The sequence below is a fragment of the Onychostruthus taczanowskii genome, unplaced genomic scaffold (genome assembly GCF_017590055.1).
Source record: "Onychostruthus taczanowskii isolate IOZ18803 unplaced genomic scaffold, ASM1759005v1 scaffold78, whole genome shotgun sequence".
Classification (NCBI taxonomy): Eukaryota; Metazoa; Chordata; class Aves; order Passeriformes; family Passeridae; genus Onychostruthus; species Onychostruthus taczanowskii.
The window spans coordinates 652-19552 of NW_024505671.1; the positions used below are offsets into that span (position 1 = coordinate 652).

Genomic DNA, 18901 nt, shown 5'->3' on the forward strand with positions numbered 1-18901 from the left:
ATCTAATACAGTAATGCCTGTTTAGCTTTTAAATCTGGAGTAATCAGGGGTTTTTTTCCAACTTTCATTTTTAGTGATATTTTTGTTAGAATGAATTGGTGTCTTTCATCTCCTAGGCTTTATTTATAACTGTCTTTTTATCCTTGCTTGCAAATACTTTCAAGCTGGTTTTGGAAGGCTTCTTAGAATTCTTGCAATCTGCCTTTAGTCTGTTCTGAGATTGGTGTGTTCTGGACTCCAGCACTCTTATAGTGGAACTGCTTGATACAACGATGAGTAGTAAGATGAAAAAATCATGGCATCTAATTTCTTGGCTGTTTCTTTAGTTAGAGAGAGATGCTGAACCAATGATATGGTTGTGATTTGAATAATGGTAATGCATCTTCTGAGGTTTTTTCCTTTCTAAAGGGTTATTGGAAGGGCATTCAGAACTCCAGAATTAGATCTTGTTCTAGGCTGGTAGGGCACGATCAAAAGTCTGTTGCAAATAATGGGAATGTCTCCTCAGTTAGATTTCATTCAGGTCAGTAATAATCCTCTCTTCAGTCCTGCATTATGGATGTGCAATTTCTAAAGAAGTTTTTGCCAGTATCTTGCACCATACCTTTAGAAACCTGGGATCTGCAAGTCATTTTCTAAGTCTTATTAAAACACATTGCTAAAATAAAATCTTGTGGCTCTTTCCTCAGCTTGAATCAGGAACTTGTATTGTGGCTTAAATGCTTTCTGTGTAGCCTTTGGGGTTTTTTAATGCAAAATGATGTAGAATGGCTTTGGAACAGTCTGATTTTAAAGGGAATCCAGCAATATTTAAGTTTCCATATAATAAGGTGAATGACCTACTACTAAGTAAAATCGTTAATTAATATCTTCTTTTCCTCCTAATTTTAGCACCTGAAGGTTCTGAAACTCAAGATAAGAAAGTTGCTTCAGGACAAAGCAACGCTGGAACTAAACCAGGTACACCATTCCACATGCTCCGTGTTTTAAGGCTGTTTGTCTCAATGGTGCATGGAAAACAGCTGTTGTCACAGGAACTTCTAAAGTTTGTTGCTTTTGTACCTCACTGTTTCAGCCAAAACTGGTATCAGTGACTGTTCATGTTTAGATAGACTGAAATATGTGATTGTTTGCAAAGAAGCAAAACTGGAAAAATTTACTTATATTTTAGAATAGCTTAGGAATGAGGGTTGGGAAGTGAGAAAAGACAACAGAAGCCACTGTATTTGCATTTGTGCTTGAATGAGAATTTTGTGCTGTAGGCAAAGATTTGCAGCTTTGTATAAACGTGCCTCTATTCAGGCATTTTCTTACTTACCACAAAGCCTGCCACGGTCTGTAACAGTCTCTGTGCTGTGGGCAGATGTTTCTCATTACTTTACCATACCTCACGGGTACATTGTGTGGATTTAATTCAATGTTTGCTTACACAGTTGAAAATGTATGTGCTAAAAAGCTTACTGTAGTCCTTGGTGTCATGGGTCTGTTCCACTTGCATGCTTAGAACAAGATCCAGAAGAGGACTTAGATATGTAAATTCTGCCTGTGTTGCAATTCAGGTACCCAAGGTTAAAGTAAGCAGTTAATAATGATTTTGTTTAGATGCCTGGGAAAGCAGAGGTGCTTGTGGTGCTGAGGACAAGGCCACTGTAACATCCCCCTTTCAGCTCCTTGACAGCTTGGCAGCTCAGTGACTCTTTTTGTCACTGACTGACAGACTTTTCTCTATCCCCAAAAGGGGTGCCTTAGCCTGTATCCCTAGAGGGAAGGAATCCCAGCACTGTCTGTGTTCAGATCACACCTGGCATGCTCTGCCAGGCACGCTGGGTCCTGCACAGAGCACAGGGATCACAGCTGCTCTCAATCAGGTAGTGGGAAAAGGAGGAGAAAACAAAGATAATGTTATCTCTTTCCATAGCTCTTTGTACAGTGTTCAATACTTGCTTTATTCTACAATAGTTTAATCCAAGTTTTCATTTCTCAGGAGGGCATCCTCGCTCTTCCAATGTTCCTTTTATCTATGCTGATGTGTAGAAGGAATCCAAAGTTCTTGGGGCTGGAGCGAGGGAAGGCAAGAGTGGAGCTGATAGTATGAGCCACAAAAACTGGTCATATTTACAAAGTATATATGGCAATTGTTAATTTAGGAACTTAATTTCTACAAATACCAATTTTGCTTAAGAGTTTGTCAAGTCTTAGTTCTACAGAAGATTTGTAAAAGTTGTTTTTTCCATTTGTTACTATCATTAGGGACAAAAACCTATTGATGTTTCAGTGCTGAATTTCTGCAAAATACTGTTCACAGCTTCTATGCTTTCAAAATTTCATATTAACTTATTAAAATGAATTTTGAAAACACACTAAATGTTCTAAATATATGCACATATACTGTTTTCATATGGAATTTAGATGCTTAATTTCCAGCAGCAGGTACAAAACTAGTTTCTCCTGTGTACAACTATGGCTTATTTACTCTCCAAGCATCCCTATCATACAAATGCTTAATTCTATGCCTGTAACCTAAGTGGAGGGAAATAGATTGTTGAGTATGAGTTCCCACATATTGCAGCATAACCAGACTGCAACTTCCAAAGCAGCATGTGGGTCTTCCTGGAGTGTTGTCTCTTAGGCTTTGCATCTGCCCAGTTGGCAATTATTTCTCTAAAAAATGAGAAATTCTTGCAGGATTCGTTGCAGCTGACAATTTCCCATTTCCTTTCACAGTAACTTAAAGCTTATGGTCTGATGAGGAATATGAGCAAAAGAGAGTACAAAATATTTTGTTTGTTTGTCCTGATATTCCTACTGAATAAGAAGAAATGCCAATCCCCCAGGTATTTGCCTGGTGGGTTTTTAATGAATAAAGACGTGAGAAATAAAATGGGGAGCAGTCCTAGTGAGCTCTCTTCTTTTGCCACAGTTTGAAACTATTGATGCTCTGCACTGGGGGTGCCAGCAGAACATCTGGATTCAGAATGCAAATGTTGGAGGTTGGGATTGTAGCCAAACTATGAAGGATAATTTTGAAGACTTAGAGAAGAAGACATTTTAATTATCAGTGTGAGTCTTACACTTATAATATGTGCCCCATCTTATAGCAGAGCAAATGCAATGATGGTCTGCTACAAAGGTGTTACCCTCATCTTTGTGCTAATATTGATTTAGCTCTCTGTGGTCCCATACGTATGCAAAATCGCTTGTTACTGAAGGCACACGCTCTGCAAAGCCTGCAACTTAATGTGAATTCTTTAGGATTGTTCTAACATCCTGGGGTGTTGGGAGAGGGGCTGCTCTTGTGTGAACACTATCAGGTGTGTAATATGGAAAAAATAATTGGATATCTTCAAACAGAGTGGCAGAGGGCAACTTTAAAAATTTATTTTATTCCTTCATTGCCTATAATTAGGAATTCTTAAGGGAGACCTTTTCAGTTTGCCTGTCCATGTAACCCTCCTGCCTCTTTGAAGAATTGTTGCCTCTCTCCAACAGGGAAATCTCTCTTCTCAAAAAAGGGAAAAAAGCCCCAACTGGAAGGATATTCTGAAAGAAGCAGGTTTCTATGTTTTTCCCCAGTGCCTCATCATTTTCTGTCAACTCAATGTTACATTGACTTTGCTGACAGCACTTGAAGGGAATCCTTGTTTTTCAGGGAAAATGTGCATTATTCCACAAGTGCTAATTACTCATGCCACAGAAATTCATGTTTTGTGAACCTTGTGTGCCAGTCACCAGAGAGAAGGAATATTATTACCCTTTTGACCTGTGTCTGTGTGCTGAGGGGACTGCATGTGAGTCAGTGTGCTGCTGAACATCAGCCAAATGCAGATGTACAATCTCTGCCATGCCGTGGCTGAGCAAAGTGTCATAAATGGGCAGCACTGTGGGCTAGTCAGCCAACACTGAAGTTTTGACCTGCAGCTGGGTGACAGATTACCTTGTCTTTGCTGGTGACTTTTTCACTTGTTGTGCCCTTCGCTGGGGCTGTCGTGTTTGAAGGTTCCCCCTGCCAGCTGTGCAGTGGGTTTTCTCCTTGCAGCTGTTACTGTGCATGCTATTAACACTCTTAATTGGGGCTCTAGTCTGACAGTTGTTCAGATAATAGATTTTCACTGATTAGAGTTCAAGAGTAATTAAGGTATACGCAGCTGTTGATGAACTGGTTCACCCAAGAAATCCTGTCATGCTTATGCAGAAACTTCTGTTAGAGGATGAAATGCACATCATTATTATTCTTTTAAATCTAATTCAGATGACTATTCAAAATTATTCTAGCATGGCCTCACTTCAGGGACTTACTTTGCAGATATCTTTAACCTCAGTTTTATGACCCATTGTATTGTTTGCTAATAACTTTTTTCATAGGTATGCAGCCTATAAACCAGTAGGCTGACATGTTTTTACAAGTTGCTTACATGTGTATTCACATTGAATAGTGAACAGGCTCTGTTGTCTTGTGCACTTTCATGATGACAGGATTCAAATAGCTCTTTATCTTAAAATACTTAAAAACTGAGTCCCCCTCAATATCAAAATAAATCAGATCATTTATTTATACTGAGACATTTTTGATTTTTCTGTGGGTTTTTTGTTTATTGTGTTCTTATGCAAACTACATCTTTTCAGTGCTACTGAAAAAAACCCATAAAATTAGGAACTTTCCAGGTTTAAAAGAACAGGCAGAGTAGGAAATTAGTTTTGGCAGCATGCTGAGATGAATTGCTAACTTGGATTTTGTTCCCTTTGTCTGGAACAGCTCCATTGCTGAGACTGGAAGTCGAATGCTAGCTGTTCAGCACTTTGTTGTCTTCCAGAACCATCATTGAGCAAGTGATGTTTTTCTACCAAACCTGAATTTTTAAAGTGAAACCTGGGCTCTGACACAGATCTTTCTTGTTATCCTCAGTGTTACTGCTGTGATCCAAGCAGCCAGTTGCAGATAGTTGTGAAGTACTCATGTAGATAAATTTCAATTTACAAGAATAGTTAAAGCTCTCATCTTACTTGACTTGTGTTAGGCCAGTCCACGCATGTCATGCCTCACTGCCTTTAGTATATTTGCCATAGTTTTTAACACATGTGCATACAAACATCTTTTGAGATCAATATCGTGCTTCTTCCAGAGGTTCAGCCAGAACTGCTTTAGAACTGCTCAGCCAGATCACTGTTTTGTTTCAGCCTGTTTTGCTTGGGTGCTGAGGTTCTTGTGTCATGATATAGGGCTTATTGGTTGTTCTGAGGCAATATCAAGGGGAAGACAAAGCTTTATTATAATAGCCTTTCATGTGGATGCATTTTGGAGAGACATTATGGAATAATAAACAGTATTTTTTCAAAATGCTATCTAGAAGTCAAGTTGTTTTAGGCTTGGAAACGAAATAAAGCTTCTTCCTTGGCTGTCACAAGCAGTAGTCTTGCTGGGTATTCGCTGTCACATCTTAGTCTATTCTTTGGAAGTATTTTACGTCTTAAAAAATAGGTATGCATTCTAATTATCAGTTTTCTGGGGTAAAATAAGATGGATTTCTGAAAACATTATCTATTTTGACAGAATAGTTTAACAGCCATTCTCCTAAAAGTTTGGGTTTGGTAGTATTTGTTTTTTATGCTATGTGCCTAATACTCCTCTTTCTCCATTTGTAGATCATCCAACAGTACTAAAGGTTGATGACAGGCAACGGCTTGCCAGAGAACGGAGAGAAGAGAGAGAAAAACAGCTAGGTAAGGCCCTCTCTGGTGTTTGTTTCTTTTTAATGGACTGTCATCAGCATGCAGTGTTATTGCCAGCTTACTGTTAGGGGCAGTCAGCAGAGTGATAGTGCTAGATTTGCGATAGTGTCCTCTCAGATACAATACCATATCTTTAAAGTAAATCTTCTGGTTCATCATAACTATGTCTCTCACCTGTTCTATGAATGTGAATGAAAAGTAGGTTTAATTCTGAAAGCATGCAAGGGAGCTTAGCTAATGTAAATGACATTTTGAAGTTCTAGAATATTTTACCAATTAAGATTAAAATGCTGAATACCATAAAATAAAATTGCAGCATGTGTTGCCAATGTATGGTTTGAATTTTTTTAATGTAGACTTGGGGTACTTTTTTCATGTCAAACATTTAGTAGATGTCAAATAGGTGGGCTCAATATCTTATATAACCTACGCCTGCATAAGTATAACGCAGTTTGAGTGAATAGTGAAGGCTGCCTAACCAGTGACTACTGATGGGCAGTGTACTGAGTATGGTGGTGAGAGAATTAATAATTATGTGAAGCCAGATTTGTCGCTTTCTGAACAATGTTTATATGTTTGACTGCAACAAAGTTCTCTGGTACTTTGGACGTTGGGAAATACAAGTATTTCCTCTTTTTTTATGTGTTTACTCTGATTTCTTTCAATGCTGAATTGTTCTAAGGGCTTAAGAAACAGAAGTTCTTCATTTCCCATTTCTAACGTCTGAAAGTTTATTGAACTATATTGTAACTCCAGCCAGAATTATGCTGCTTCTTCTAACCTGAAGAGCCATCATTAATTGTCACCTAGGTCTTGGTAGCATTTATATCCTCCCTTCTTTACAGCACCTTATAACATTGCAGTAGCCAGGCATGAATCACTAGGATTGTTTTGGAAGGGAGCAGGACAGCTTTAGTTTTGGCTTGCTCAAGGGGTAACATGACAGGATGTTTGATAATCCCTGAAAAGCTGCTCCTCGAGTTGAGGTTGATGGTATGTGTTTATTTAATTTCTTAAATTTCTTTATTTAAGGAATTTCTTAATTAAGACTTAATTTCTTCAGGTTTCAGAGCAAATGGATGTTACTGGCCCATTTTAATTAATTTTTCACAGATGATGCTTCCATGTCTTTAATTTCTTTTTTCTCAGGTTTTATCCTTGTATAATAACAAAGCTTTTGTCAAATGCAGAGAAAGATGCTTTCCTTAAATTTAACTCAACTCTGATTTTTCTAGCTATTGATAAATGAGTATTTATTACCAGAAGGACGTGACTTCTGTTGAGAAATGTGTTGTTTTGTGTGACATGTTTTAAAAGCAACATCAAAGCAACATCAGGAGTTTTTGTAATTTGATGTGGAATCCTTCATTTCCACATGGGAGAGTTCTGCATGTCCCTGTGATGTATGAGTGTATTGTGTGTTGTTGCATGGAGAATTATTTTGAACTAACAAGAAAATTGAAAGTCGCATTGTACTTTGAAGTGTATATTTGTCTGCTATGATTTAGGATATTTAGGAGCTGTTTCTTGAGATTTGCGTTCCAGTACAACAGAGCAATGACTTTTACAACAGCATGTAACTTTTTTTTTTTCTTTTTTTTTTTTTTTTCTGCATTTAGTGCAGATCCTAGATGATCAGTCATTCATGTCATGTGAACCATGGCAAAGAAATTCCTAAGCTGTCTCTCTTAAATATTAAGTTGTATAATATTGTTACATAAATGTGTCTTGCTAAAAATTAGAGTTGGATTTTGTTAATACTGGGGCATCAGCCATGCAACAGTAAAGCAACTGAAGGAAGGAATTGTAATTTTTTTCAATAGAATTAGGTTGGATTTAAACTTAATTTCTTTCATTTTGATTCAGGGGATCTGTCAGGTTTAGTAAAGACTTCTTTTTATACAGAAGTTGAGAATTTCAGTCCTACCTCAAAATTATTTGCTCTAAAAAAAAGTAAAGGACAGGGTTCAATTCTCTAGGTGTAGAGCTGGTAGTAATTTTGTTTTGTACTTTCAGCAACTTGCACTCCTGGAGGTCAGCAAAATGAAGTTGCTGACCCTTCTGTTAAGAACATGTGGAGTTTAATAAGGATTATGTTTATTTACTGGGCAATATTCTAATATTTAAAAAGAGTTTATTTAAGACCATTTTTCTTTCACCTTTTTTTTACTCTCAAGTTCTAATTTTTTTTCAAGTTCCACTGTGCTGTAATAGATTTGGCTTTCCTGTGGTGGATTGGCATGTGCTCTGAACTCCTGAGGATTTTCTTGCACCTGGAAGTAGTATTTTAGCAGTCTTAGACTACTTAGCACACTTGGGTGTCTAAGTCATGTTTTTAGTGAGTGCTTAGAGAGTAGGAAACGCCGTCATTTTTGTTGTCTCAATATATATATGTATATAGAGCACATATTTGTGTTGGGACTGTTGGTATCTGCTGTTTCTTGAGGATAGTGTTGAGCCACCTAATTGAAAAGATTAAGAAGCTTCTACAACAAAATGCCCCTTTCACCTTTAGTGTATTCATGTTTTGTTTTGGACTCTTCTTTAGGTAGCATAGAAGATACACAGGGACACAATCAGCAAATCACACCATCAAAAAGTGATTGTTTTATTTCCTTCACTGTAGGAAAGGCATTGCTTTTGAAATGCCATCCCAACACTTCTAAAATATTAATTATTTGACTTTTTTCTGTGCAGTTCCTTTTGCATGACTAAAGTTGTAACAATTTCATGGAGGGTTTTCTGCTTCAGTCTTTTTAATCTCCTGACCATTTGGTATTGTGTGGTTTGCTGATATCATGTTCAGGCCTTAAGGGATTATTAGGGTGATCTTACTTGATTTTCTAAGTAATGCTTCCAGAGTTGTCACTTGCTCTTTTGTAACCATGTTTTCATTCTTGTACTTTTTCCACTAGTGCTCTTTCCCATAGCACCTATGCATAAAAGTTAACATCTGTCCTTTAAAATACAGATATCAGATCTCTCTGTGTGAGATTAACCCTCTTGGATTGTGCAAAATGGAAATGCCAAGAGAGGCAGTGGTAGGTCAAATGGCTCTGTTGCTGGAGGCCAGAGCATAAGGAACTATCCCACTCTGGCTCCAGCTTGGCACTTCTATGTGTCAGGCTGAGCAGCTGTGTCCTGGCACTGAATGCTGAGAGACAAGAATGTTGGAACTGACTTTTTAGGAAGGCAACCATGGTATATGGCCTGCTCAAACTGAAAAACATTACTGAAAACTGCTGCTTTTTCATCATATGGACTTTACCCTTATCTGCCATCTGAGTGTATCTATACTGCAAATTAACAGTGCTGAAGAGCATTCCCTGGTGCTAAAACTTAATTGTTCTTACTATAAAGCTGTTATGATGGATCCTGGCAGGGTGTTGTCTCCAGCCAACTAGCTGTCTGCTTGCTGATTCCCTGACAGGCATTGGGAATCGTCAGGGAAGGTCCATGGGCTTTTCTGCATGTGCATATTAAGTGCTGTCACCGTTTTGGAGGGTAGAAGTTTAGTAACAGAGGTGAAAGTTGTTCCATGCCAGTTTGTCTCTGGTTCCAGAGCACATACCTGGGCCTCCCTAACTGGAAAGAAAAATCAAAATGTGTTTTTCAGCAGGGAAAATAACTGGGATTTTAAAATGGGTTTCATTCTGGTAACCTTAGGTGGTGGCCTAGCAAATTTCCTTGGAAGAATTTCCTTGTTATTACTTAGCAGTATCTTGGTCCCTGATTCTTGAGAAAACTGCGTCTCACTTTTTTGAGTCTCACTTCTGTGCATGTTTTATCTACGCTAATCCTGCTTGAAGACTGATCTTTTTTTAATCAGTATTATGATCCTGACAAGGACACATGGTTCATTTAGTTTCTGGTGTTGGAAATAAAAGATGGTAATACTTCTTTTTGACTTAGCATACTTCCTTAAATAAAGAGTGATTAATATTAGTTCTTAGAGTACGTCCGAGGTTCAAGTTGGCTAAATTAATTAAATTCATTAAATACTTACAATGCATAAGCACTAAAGTAGTATTTTAAACATCACAGAAAGTGATCACTGGCATAATAATAACAATAATAAAAATTACAATATTTTTTTCTGTAAGTAAATTCTGTGAGTAAATTCCTTCTACCCTATTTTCTTCTCTGGTACTTGAGGGCAGAACTTTATCCAACAGGAGGAAACCCCACAGAAAGTGGGAATCATTGACCCTGTCATATGAATAATTTTGGGATCTCCTTGGAAAATTTGAATGTCAAAAGGGTTTATAAGACAAGAAAACAATTTTTAAGGAAGACTAGTTTAAAAATTTCTGTGATAAATGTCCCTCAGAGCATGGTTACTGGGGAAAGGCTGGCTTAGAGAATCTCACATTAACTTCACCTTTAATTACAGCTCTGAAGTTCACCTTCTAATTTATTCAGTCAGCCATTTCTGTGTAATGTCCCCATTTTTAGGTATGGTTAAAGCATCACTGATCCATTTTACTGCTAATGCAGCAAGGGGGCAATCACAGCCTCAGTGCAGAGCTGGCAGTGAGCAAAGGTGAAAGAGCAGTCAGAGGAGAAAGCTCTTGCTGCAGTCAGTGCTGTAAAGTTAGAAAAGGTAAAGGCTGGAAAGCATGACAAAGACTGTAGGATTTTGGTTCAGGTGAGCTGTCCATCTGAGGTGGATTCAAAAGGCAGACTGAGAAGGCATGGTGCTAGAGTGATCTGTCTTTGTATAGGCAGTAAACCTATACTAAAAGAAACAGGACTGAAGTGAGGAGGCAGCAGAAACAGAAAAAGAATCTGGAGGCACATTCTTTGCTTCACAGAGATAAACAGAAAATAAAGGCTTTGACACTTAATGCATGCTCTTCCTTCCCTCACTGCCTAAAACCCCTGCAAAGAATAGTTCTAATATGCGTGGTTGGGGAAAGAAATGACAAAATTATTTCCAAAAAAGATACATGCATGGTTTTTAACTAACATCTTCCACATTACATTAGTTAACTCCAGTGTAAAATTAGTTGGTTTCAAGTCTTATGTGTCTCTTAATATTGGAGTGTCTCTTTCTTGATTGACCTTGTTTTCTCTCGCTGTTATTCACTTCAGAAGTGTCAGACACACAGCCTTAATTATGTTGCTTTGTAATCTAATCTGTCATTCTAGTTTGCAAACAAGCAGAAGGTATTCAACAGCGTGTCTAGGGCTCAATTTCTAAATCCTGTTTTTATGCTCTAATTTTGTGTCCTTGTATCACATGACTGTTTAAATGTATTGATTGGAATGAAATAGAAAATGGATCAGGCTGTGACTTCTATTTGTACTTTCCAGCTTTAATGTAATTGTTCCAATGGAATTTAAGGTTTCAGCATGCAGGTGCTATCTGAACGGTGACCAAACTTTTCTTATGAATCTTGCACATTGTCATACAATGTGGGGTGTTACAAGGAAGAGAAGGATCATGAACCTGTTAATGCTCAGGCCTGAGAAAATGCTTTTTTGTTGGACCATACCCCCAGTGGATTTCTGTGTTGGCTCAGCACCATGCAGAGCTCTTGGTACAATTTCTGGACACACCATCATAGAAGTTGGTATCCTTCCCTGCCACATCCTCAAACTGGCTGCTCTTTCAGGTTGATGAGACCTTTTAGAGATACCTTCAGTTTTCTGTTGGCTCATCTGCTGATTCTTTCTATCAGCAAGGCATTTATGCTGTGCTTCTATAAGCACACCTGTGTATCCAGAATAGAGCTTAATATATTTTTTTAAATATTTTTTATGTTAGAGCAGAGGTCTAAAGAGTGAAGTTTTTACTCTATGAGACAATTTTTTTGTATCTGTTTGGGGTAGCAGGGAAATGTTTCTGAAAATTCATAAATGGGGACATAAGAATTAAAGAAAAACATTCTAAACTTCTTATTTTTCCTGAAGATATCCTTTTATATCTAAGGACACTAACTTAAGTCACTGTGTATACCTTCCTTATAGGTGACAAAAACTGAGCCCTTAAGTTCATAGAAGAATGTCAGTACTGCATGCAGGAAGAAGTATAAACAAAGCAGATGTTCTCCTTTGATTCTCTCATAAGATAAAGTGCAGGAATTGAAAAAAATTAGAAGTAGTTAAGATTATATCTCTATCTGTGAAAAGTTAAATTAATGAAAATAGATATTACAGTTGTTTCAGCAAACAGATATATCATAAGTTGTACTTTCATGTACTTGTTAAATACTTGGACCAAGCATAAAATCAGTAACTTCCTTATGTTAGCAGGTGGGCACATATTTTCTGCTGTCTTTTGCCTGTAGCCTAAAGGTGGAAAGATGTAGCTTTTTATTTGTTTTGAATCAGATCTATTATTTTTGTTAAAAGTTATTCCAGCTGAACAAGTCCATTTGCCTGAGTTAATCCCTCACTAATGCCTGCTTCTGTTATTGAGCTGTCTTGCTGTATCACAAAAGTGTGATTTTTATCACCCCTTCTCAGAGAAGCAGAAAGCTGAAGATAAGTGTTCTGTCCAGAGGTCCAGCATTCTGATTGTCTTACCAGCACTAAGAATGTACCTAAATATCTTTTTAGCTTCTTTCTTCTTGAATTTAGTCTTAAAAGTTCAAATGTCCTGTTTTCATTACTTTTTCTAAACATGACAGACTGAATCCTGTGGGAATCATCATGAACAGTGTCTCAAGAAAGTCTAGCCATTTACATTAATAACAGCAAGAACAAATAATCTCCATGTCTTATATAGGAAAATTAATATTCCAGTGACATCTGTTAAGAAAGCTGTTGAGGTTTTGTTGTTTGTTTTCTTTTCTTAATTTATTAATTTTCAGTAGACCACCAAAGGGCTTTTTTTGTGCTGGGTTGCCATTGTAAGCATATTGCAGGCACAAAAGAGCCAGATCATCACAGGATCCAAGTCTTGTGGCTCACAGCAGCAGCTCATCTTGATATATCAATAGGGTCTGTACATAAGTGACTATTTATTAAAAGCTGACATGCTACAGCTAGCTGGATTTTCATGAGATATGTGCAATTATGCTTCTTAGATGCTCTTAGCTCTTTCAAAGAGAATGGATTTTTCAAATCTTTTGCAAAAGGGTTTGATTGAGTTCTAGTTTTGAACAACTACATTGTTTGGGTTACTTAGTGTGTTCAGGGTCTAGGTAACAGGATGTATGCACTGGGTTTGGGTTTTTTTTTTTTTTGTGGTAGGTTGGTTTGCTTTGGTTGGATTTTGGGGTTTTTTTAATTCACTTTTGTACCACTGTAGTGAAAGGATTCTGTAAGAGTCTCGGGCATTTCCTGTGTGATGGTAGCACTGACTTAGACTGCAAATATATGATATTGCATAGGCGAACAATCTAGTTCCACTCTGGGTCCCAAAGCTTTCAACGCACTGGTGGGGAGAGATCCAGAGTATCCTACATCAACGGTGTAATGTGGACTGCAGTCTTAGCCTGCATTCTACAAAATTCATCAAAATTCAGACCCTGATAGGGAGCAAAATTGGTGCTGTGTAGGGTTTCTTGATTTGTCTTGATTAGCTCTTTTGAAACATGTTGTTTGAAGCTGTGTGTAAGTGGAATTACATGACAAATTAATGCTTACATTTAGGCTTCTTTGGTGGGTAACTTTTCTTTTGGTCCAGATGTTAGAACTGTCATCCCAGCCCCTTCTGTCATAAGAGATCTGTATTGATCAATAAAGGTGAAAGTTATGATAGTTTTACCTCTCTTTTTGTCTTTTTTTTCCCAGTAAAATATTGCAGAGAATTAGCATGGTTTGTATAACAGAAGTTTGTTCACATACATCTTATTTCAGTATTTAGGCATTTTAAGCTAGCAAAAAATCCTTTCTTCCATAAAGAAACTGCTCAAGTAACTGTTGGTAATTCATAAGAAGTAAATTGAGATTAGATAAAATCAGTGTGGGGCCAGGGTATGTTTTAATAAATGAAGAGAGATAAGGATATTATGTATGTCTGAAGAAAGACAGTACAAAAGGTTTTCCATTTACCTTGGTTATTCAAAATGTATTTAGGACTTTATTGCATAAAGCAAGTTAATACTTTTATTTCTTGTTTTTCTCACAGCTGCAAGAGAATCTGTCTGGCTAGAAAGAGAAGAGAGAGCACGGCAACATTATGAAAAGCACCTAGAGGAACGCAGAAAGAAGCTAGAAGAGCAGAGACTAAAGGAAGAGAGGAGGCGAGCTGCCGTAGAGGAAAAGCGAAGGCAGAAACTCGAAGAAGAGAAGGTAAGAACAAATGTCATGAAACAACTTTTCATGTTCTCCTGCTCTAAGTTATGGTACTATCAGCCTTTTTCTTCAAGAGCTGATGTAGAGAAGGCAACAAGAACCATGGTCAGTATGACAGAGTGTGGAAGGATTTTAAGCCTTACTTGCACAGGTACGGCTTCTGTTATGAATCAAATGCAGTGAAGTTGACCATGCCTGGATTACTGTGTATGGCACTATGCATACTCATGCAGAAAAACAATTTGGGTCAGGTTTGCATGGTTATCTGTTAATTCTTAGCCATTCAGTTTAAGGGTAGTTAAATATAAGTTGCCCTAAGAAAACCTTTTCAAAAATGAGTGTGCAGTGAAATATGCTCTTGGCTGATTTGTCTCCCAGTTAAACTGGGAAGTATGGGCAGTGTGATCCTATGTAAGCCACCTCATCCTTGTGGGTGTTGTGTTTCCTGTCTCTCCCACTCTTCTGGTATTTAGTAGATGGGAAGTAGCACTAGCATGCTGGTATAGTGACAGGGCCACTTAAACAGACCTTACCTTTTCAAAATTTCAATTAACATGGTAAGTTATTTATGGCTTACTTGCTGCTTAATTTTGTTCTAGTCTGTGTGTCTTAAGTGGGCATCACATAAACTTAAACACCTAAGATGCCTACTTGGTTTTGTCCATATGATGGAGGGCAGCAGGTTTTGATAAGAGAATAAAGTTAAGAACCCAAGAGTATCCAAATGTGTTATCCTGTTGTACTCAAGGAACGACATGAAGCTGTTGTACGTCGCACAATTGAAAGAAGCCAGAAGCCAAAACAAAGGCAAAACAGGTGGTCCTGGGGAGGAGCACTGCACAACCGCATTAATAACACAGGTAAAGAGGGAGGCTTGCTTTGCTTGCCAGTTTCCCTTTCCCAACAGTCAACTGGAATTTATTTTTCTTCTGAAAAGAAGGATGATCCAGTGTATGTCAGTTTGAATTCTTTTCTCTTGGTCCTGTTATTGCTAGCAGTGGCATGTTTGTGACATTCTTGTATAGCAAAAAGGTAACAAGGAGAAAGAAACCTGAACAAAAGTTACAGCTTGTTTTGGGAGTTGATTTATTCTGTAACTACCTTGCTACAGCTTCTCGCTCGTGCTGCTTTGCTGTTGTTCGTGTGTGTATACGTGGGTGTGCTTGTGCTGTGTCAGTCTTGTGATATGAGCTACTGTGGCATATGCTAGCTTTGTGCCTCTAAAAGTAGGTCTGGTGGAAATGACCAAATACTGAGATTAAAGTAGACACAAGGAAGAAAAATTGTTCTTTGTAATAGGAGTGTGCTGCGTACTGAAATTTGGGGAAATAGAAGTCCTCTTTCTTCCCCAAAGATTGGCAAATTAAGTTTAAGTGAATTTTAGCTATATGCTTTTTCCCCCAGTTACATTCTCTAACTTAATCTGCCAGTCATTAATGTGTATATCCCTGTTCAATATGAATCGAGTCTCCCAAAAGAGAACTTTTACTTCTTTTAACAGGAAGTGATCCTTTAAGTTCATTTCTTCCTATTCTAATTTCTACGTGTCTAACCTCTCATCAGAAGAGGAAAAAAAAGTTGAGAAAAGAATGCTCTGAAATCATTGTCATATGTAATTTCAATAAACAGTTATTTTTTCATAAAAGGTTACTTTCTTGCTTAACTTTGTATAACTTATTTGATTTTTATTTTATTTTCTGTGAAAAATCATTGTCTTGCATTCTGTCCCTAGGTTATTATTTTGAATCATCATTCACCTTTCTCGATTTAGCAGGCCTGGAGCACCACTTCAAATCTCTGGGTGGTGCTAGAAAACCTGGTACATAATGCTGTGGTTTGTTATTCCTTCACCTGTAGCTAGTTCTCAGGAAGTGAGATCATCAGTAACTATACCCACCCTCATGTAGTTGCAATGCATGCTTAACACCATGCTGATAGATTAGAACTGTTGTTAGTACCAGATTTTTCATTATTATTTATTTTTCTGGTGGAGAGTTACTGCTGGCTGACTCTAAAGATTTGGCACAATTCACTGAAATGAAGCATAATATTCTATCTGCTGGAATTCAAGGAGAGCAAATTTTGAATATTTTGTTATTTTCTAAAACCCATTTGGCATTCTGCACATAGGATTTACGATTTTGCACATGAACACAGACACATAACCAGCTGCATTGGCTGTTTTGTTGCTCATGGGTATTTTAATTTTTTTTTTTTTTGTTTCTTTTTTTAGTTTTTTTTTTTGGATAAAGAAAGCAGCAATTTTCCAGGCAATGGATTGCATTTGGCTTATTCTACATTTATAGGATTCATATTGGCAACACTTGTATGCAAATCCTTATGCTGAATGTGATTCATTTAAATAAGGTTCACTGACACGAGAAATGTTGTCATGCGTAGCAACAGAGGTGATTTTCAATATTGTCATTTGTCATCTTCAGAAATCCAGTTTATGTAGTACATCTTTTCTGCCAAATGTAGAAAGAAACTTTATGGCTGTACTGATACACTGTGTAGTTTCTCAGTGGCAGATTATATGTGAGATCAAGATCCCCATCCCATTCCCACAAATGTTCCTGTTCTCAGGAATCCTGATCGTCGTATGTCCAATAGTGACTTGCACAGGGCTTACTCCAGTTTACCCCATAGGTCAATTTGAGATCATCTTGACAGCCTACAGAGGTCTTTTTCTTAGTTTTAGTATTTAGCTTTCTCCTTTTTGAAACCCATTTCTGAGTTTTATTCCCGTCCCAGTACCCACTCTGCCAGTTCTATGCCCTCACCAAGTAATTTTAACATTAAAGTTAGCAGATAATCACATGGGGTAGGGAGAATCTTTCTTCAGTCCAGCAAGTTATAGTGGATCCTGTATCGTTCATAGATCTGGGAAGAAGTAAGGTATTTTTTGCATGAATTTCTATGAATTTTGTTGTACACAGTGAGTATAATTTAATCTGTTGGGACAGAACAGGTAAATACAATCTGAATACACTTGTCATAAATAAACAATGGCAAATAATATTTCAGCAGCAGCATCCTTAATGCTGTCATTGTCCTGAGTTTGTATCTGATTTGCAAACAGTGTAGGGACACATTTTTGCACACACAGACTATGAATCAGCAGAGCAGTTAGGCATATGTTCAAGCTTCATTACATTTCAGCATGGTTGGGTGCTTTGCTGAGTTGTGCTGAGGTTCAGTACATGCTAAAATGTAAGCAAAAGCAGAAGTGATTCTCACAGTATCTTTTGGATGTCAGATTTTCAGATGAAAATATAATGGGGAATGTGTAGTTGAAGAAAGGAGCCTGGAGCTCTTTTTGTTTGGGGCGGTTTTTTTTTTTTTGTTTTCTTTTTTTTGTTTTTTTTTTGTTTGTTTGTTTTTTTGGTTTTTTTTTTGTTTTGTTTTTTGTTGTTTTTTTTGTTGTTTTTTTTTGTTTGTTTGTTTTTAGTTTTTTTTTTTTGAGAGAAAAGACACAGCAAACTTCCTGTGACACACACATGCACAAAGTGTGTGCAGTCTCTGCTCTTGAAGTAACCATCACCCCCTCAGCAGGATGCAGATGCTGACTGCAGCAGTTGTATGAATGATGTAATACCGCCCTAAAATGTAGAGAAACTGAAATCAAATTACAAATTTTTCATGTTATGTATACCAAGTAGGTGCATTACAAGTACTTTCTGCAGAGGCTGATTTTTTTATATCTGCTGAACTGGATTTTCAGCACTCTGAGAATAACTCTGGTGGGTGGTTTAGCACTTATGTATAACTGTGGAATTTTAAACTAAATATTTTAATTTCTTTTGTGCTTACCCTCACTTCATTTGTGCACTAGTCTTCCCTTAATCTTTCAGCATGCCATTGTCACAATATTGACCATCTGCCTAGTAACAGTGCCCTGTCACTTTTTATTCAGATGGCAGGGTGTTTTTTAATTAATAACTTCGTGTTTCCAAGCATCTTGGTCTTCCCATGAAGCTTTCTATTGTAAGTTGTGAGCAAAGATTCTCTGACAATATTGAAAGTCTTTAGATTGCAACCCATTGAGTGACAATGAACAGAATATTTTACTCGTTGGAAGCTTGAATTGTGTTGTGCCCAGTCTTTGAGTCACCTGTACAACATCTGCTCAGAAATCCATTCTATTTTGGAAGTTCTTGTGGTAGAGCAGGAGTGACCTAGTCCTGTTTTCCTCCTCCCAGTAGTGAGTTAGGAACTTGCACTCTTGCATGTGGGCTGTCAATTAGCATTATCTCCATTTGTTTTAGATCGAGACAGGCGGTCTGTTTCAACAATGAACCTTTCGAAACATGTTGATCCAGTCATAAACAAGCGGCTCTCCTCCTCATCTGCAACATTACTAAATTCTCCAGACAGAGGTACAGTTTTGAAGAAAAAAGCATTAAAAGAGCAGCAAGAAAGAATGTTCTGTACTGATGTATTACTTTGCACATAAAACAAACTTCCGAAGTCATTTTCTGTACTTATCTAAGTGGTAGTGGAAAGACTTCAAATGTGATAAGTAAATGGTTGAACATTTTTTCCTGTGAGAATAAATAATTCTTGTTTTTTAAAACAAGAAAATTTACTTAAACAATCCTACTTTAGCAAATGATAAAAGCAGTGCTTCTGTCAGGTTTTTAGTAAATGAGGTACAACTATTGAAAGAATACATCACTCCATAGTGCATGCAATCATGTGTGACCTTTTCTTTGCATTAGACCGTTTTGTCACAATTTTATTTTCCTTTCTTTTTTGGTAATAGCTCTTGAATGTCTAAGAGCATATTGCATGAAGCTTTCAAGCAGTTACTTTATTACATTTTCTGATTTAATTACCATTTTCGTTATTTTTATGCAAGAGGTGTGGATGTTTTTCATATTGTCTGTTTATTGATGTTTTATGTCCAGTTATTTCTCAAAGATTG

At 37.3% G+C, this 18901-nt stretch overlaps 1 protein-coding gene across 1 annotated transcript in view; it reads left to right on the top strand.

The window, feature by feature from the left end:
* Nucleotides 1–891: 891 nt before the first annotated feature.
* The window catches only part of MAP7 (microtubule associated protein 7), a gene marked incomplete at its 5' end in the record, with an annotated part of 50320 nt that continues 32310 nt past the window's right edge, over nucleotides 892–18901 (top strand). Inside the window, 6 exons of the mRNA XM_041423456.1 lie at nucleotides 892–960; nucleotides 5641–5718; nucleotides 13808–13971; nucleotides 14723–14834; nucleotides 15707–15793; nucleotides 18243–18353. Of these exons, the coding sequence (XP_041279390.1) occupies nucleotides 892–960; nucleotides 5641–5718; nucleotides 13808–13971; nucleotides 14723–14834; nucleotides 15707–15793; nucleotides 18243–18353 (621 nt within the window). The remainder of the gene's footprint in view (nucleotides 961–5640; nucleotides 5719–13807; nucleotides 13972–14722; nucleotides 14835–15706; nucleotides 15794–18242; nucleotides 18354–18901) is intronic.